Genomic DNA, 3,799 nt, shown 5'->3' on the forward strand with positions numbered 1-3,799 from the left:
CTCAAAATCCCCATTTTCGAATTATGCTTTCGAAAATCATAACAAATCCGAACGACGCTCTATTTCAAAACCGACTAAGAATAAACGATAAGAACTATCTCAAGAATGACATAACCAAAACTCAATCGATTCTAACAACATCCAAAAATAGAAGTATAACTGATCGGAGAAATACTTACAATAGAATGAAGCTATCGCTGCCCGGATCGCGAATCTGCCTTTGAAAATAATTTTTAACGGACGGATCGACCGGAAACCGAAATAACAAAGCTTGAAGAAAGCTTTTCCAAGCTTCAATGGAGAGAGCACGATGGAGGAGATGATGGAAAAGATAATGAGACTTATTCAACACAATACCAAGACCTAATAATATACAAGTCCCATTTTTGCATTTTAGTCCCTGAAAAATCCGAAATTTGTAAAATAGACCCTGATAAAAAACAAATCGGCTCTTTAATTCTGTAATCTTCGATTATCTCAAATAAACTAAATTAAGATAAATTTGTGGCGTTACATGTAGATTCGAGCTGCATAAGTTTTTTTAGATCGGGCATAAGCCTTTGGTGGGAGGTGAGACTCCTGAGGCAACAGAAGATTGGCTTGAACGGATGAAGCACTATTTTTGTGAATTCGATTGTTCCAAGGAACTGAGGATGGAGGGACGAGCCCGTAAGTGGTGGAGATCCGGGTCCGCTCAATTGATCCATGATCAGGGCCATGATTTGTTGAAAGACTTTTGTCGCTTGTTCTGTCAGTTGCACTTTCTTCCAGCCCTTCGTCAGGTGAAGGAGATCAAGCTTCTTAATCTAAATTAGGGGACGATGTACATTGATGAGTACCAGCAGAAGTTTATTGATCTTCTTCCCTATTGCCCGCACATTTGCACCAGTTATGACGCGAAGTACGACCATTTTCTCCAGGGCCTAAATCAGGAAATCTTTAATAGGGTGACTGTACGTGACAATACTACATCGTATGAGGGTTTGGTGAATCATTGTCGCTAAGCAGAGATCAGTGTGAGACAAGGGAGAGAGCTGCAGTCGTCTCGACCTTTGAGTTCTTTAGGTCCGCGTTCCCAGTCTTTTAAGAATCAAGGCGGTACTTCCTTTTCTTCTTTCGGATCTAGCGGTGTACATCATTTCGGTGGTCAGCGGATGAGTCGTTGTTGACAGTGTAGGAGGCGACACCCTCCAGGCCAGTGTAATCGTGCTTCTGGTGCTTGTTTTCTCTACGGTGAGATGGGACATTTGAGGAAGGACTGTCCTAACCTTGTGGGAGAAGCGAGTGAATCTGGTAGCGGTAGTGGTTCTCAGGCTACCGTCCAGCAGCAGCAGTCGCCGTAGTAGTCGCATCAGCAGTCACAGCAACACCTGCAGCATTAGTGACTTCCATCTTGTTCTCATGCTCATTCTACTTTATGCCCTCGTACTCAGGGGCAAGTTTTTGCGCTGAAACAGGACCAGGCTCAGGCTGATAGCGAGTGCATGATTGCAAGTACTTTCAGTTTGTGTGGCTTTCCTGCATGCGTTTTTATTGATACTGGTGCATCCCATTCTTTTATATCAACTCGGTTTGTTAAGAGGTTTAGACTATCATATTTTCCTTTAGACGTGTTAGTAGCTGTTTCGATTCCTATGGGTCAGGAGGTGTTAGCTAAACGCCCAGTGTTGGGTTGTGTTTTGAGTTTTGAGGGTCATCAGTTGAGTGCTAACTTGATGGTTTTAGTGATGGATGATTTCGACTGTATCATTGGGATTGATTTGTTGACTACCTATAGAGCCGTAGTGGATTGTTACCAGAGGTTTGTCTAGTTTTGCCCTGAGGATGGGGATGCGTGGTATTTCTATGGTGAGGGAGCGCGACCCCCGATACCAGTGGTTTCTGCTTTGAAAGCTTGTCATGCTTTAGAGTCTGGAGGTGAAGGCTACCTTATCTATGCGATCGATACATCCTTAGAAGGTCCGGACATTCAGGAGATACCAGTGGTCCGCGAGTTTTCGGATGTGTTTCCTGACGAGATTCTCGGTTTGCCACCTGTTCGAGAGGTAGAGTTTGGCATTGAGTTGTTGCCAGTGACATCGCCGATTTCCAGATCACCTTATTGTCTGGCTTCGACCGATGTGAGGGAATTGCAAAAGCATTTGCAGGATCTTCTTGATAAGGGTTACATTTGACCTAGTGTTTCACCTTGGGGAGCCAGTGCTGTTTGTCAAGAAGAAAGATGGTTCAATGCGTCTTTGCATAGACTACCTCCAGTTGAACCAGGTGACTATCAAGAACAATATCCTCTTCCGCGGATAGATGATCTGTTTGATCAGCTTCAGGGGACTTTTGTGTATTCTAAGATTGATCGGCGATCAGGATATCATCAATTGAGAGTTAAAGATGAGGACATCTCTAAGCAACATTTTGCACATGGTATGGGTATTATGTGTTCTTGGAGATGCCGTTTGGATTGACGAATGCTCTTGCTGTTTTCATGGACTTGATGAACAGGGTTTTCCACGATTTCTTAGATAAGTTCGTGGTAATGTTCATCGATTACATCTTGGTCTATTCTCGCAGTGTGGACAACTTGCTTTTCATCTTCGTGTTGTGTTGCAGATATTGAGAGAGCGACAGTTGTATGCTAAGCTCAGCAAGTGTGCTTTCTGGATTGAACGAGTTGTATTTCTTGGTCATGTGATTTCTCGAGATGGTGTGGCAGTTGATCCTAGAAAAAAAGAGGCTATTTTGAATTGGTTGCGTCCGACGACATCCTCCGAGATTCGTAGTTTCTTGGGGTTAGAAGGATACTATCGCCGATTTGTGGAGAATTTCTCTCAAATAGCCAAGCCATTGATGCAGTTTACGAGGAAGGATGTTTCTTTCGTTTGGTCTGCAGAGTGCAAAGAGAACTTTCGTGAGTTGAGACGTCGTTTGACGACAGCTCTAGTGCTAGCATTGCCATCTGGATCTGGTGGTTTCGTAGTCTACACCGATGCTTCTCTCCAGGGTTTGGGGTATGTTGATATGTCGATATTTTTCTACGATTACTTGGATTAAGTTGTGAGGATTAGGTGCGTTTTGATTGATTAAATTCATTTTATAGTTCCTAATCAATGTATGTGATTTGATGAAGGTAAAGAGAATAAATGGAGCAAATGATGGAAGAAAAGCGCAGAAAAAGAAAGAATTTGGAGTGGAGGAAAGCCGCAAGAATGAATTACGGAGCAGCAATGGTCAAAAACTTATTTTTGATGCTAGAGATATTTAAATCTGATCTCCACTGTTCACAATGAAGTCAAGATGTTTTGAAGTTGTTGTCCAAATTTCTGCTTGATCCGACAGCTAGAACTCCAGTTATGAATTTTTAAAATTCGTTGCGTGCTGGACAGAAACTTTCTCGCTCGATCCGTAATTTTTTACCGATCAAGTGAGACCTGTAGCGACCCAACCCGGATCCACTACCTAATCAGAGTTAGGGCATAATTACGCATGCATGTAAAATAAATTACTGCGGAAGACTTAAATAAAAGCAGATCGGCATAATACAACCGGTTAAATAAACCAATACACAACCCAATTGAATTTCAAATAATCCTAAGGGTAAAGACCTACAACTAATCGTTCTGTCTTTACTGGTCATTGGCTACTCCAAGCTTCTGGTGCTCAACACTGCACCTACACCTGCCCCATCGAATGGGGTGTCCAGATACACAGAAAAGACTGGACGTGAGCTCTAAGCTTAATACTGTAATGCCCCACTGTATCAAGACGGGTCTTTTCAGCGTGCTTATGTCCTCACTCACACGCACCC

The 3,799-nt window shown here is 42.9% G+C and overlaps 1 protein-coding gene across 1 annotated transcript; it reads left to right on the forward strand.

Moving 5' to 3' along the window:
• The first annotated feature begins 821 nt into the window (after positions 1 to 821).
• On the forward strand, positions 822 to 2,174 carry LOC140877685 (uncharacterized). The gene is made up of 4 exons (XM_073281239.1): positions 822 to 986; positions 1,173 to 1,319; positions 1,434 to 1,718; positions 1,812 to 2,174. The coding sequence occupies exons 1-4, from the start codon at positions 822 to 824 to the stop codon at positions 2,172 to 2,174; spliced, it is 960 nt and encodes a 319-aa protein (XP_073137340.1).
• Positions 2,175 to 3,799: the final 1,625 nt, after the last annotated feature.

The sequence above is a fragment of the Henckelia pumila genome, chromosome 2 (assembly GCF_033568475.1).
Source record: "Henckelia pumila isolate YLH828 chromosome 2, ASM3356847v2, whole genome shotgun sequence".
NCBI lineage: Eukaryota > Viridiplantae > Streptophyta > Magnoliopsida > Lamiales > Gesneriaceae > Henckelia > Henckelia pumila.

What these genes read in the sequence shown, in the direction of transcription:
- LOC140877685 (XM_073281239.1), top strand. Translation starts at nt 822, where the DNA reads ATGTACATTGATGAGTACCAGCAGAAGTTTATTGATCTTCTTCCCTAT. An exon ending in CTACATCGTATGAGGGTTTG is followed by an intron (nt 987 to 1,172) that starts GTGAATCATTGT and finishes CGTTGTTGACAG; the next exon opens with TGTAGGAGGCGACACCCTCC. An exon ending in AGTTGAGTGCTAACTTGATG is followed by an intron (nt 1,719 to 1,811) that starts GTTTTAGTGATG and finishes AGGTTTGTCTAG; the next exon opens with TTTTGCCCTGAGGATGGGGA.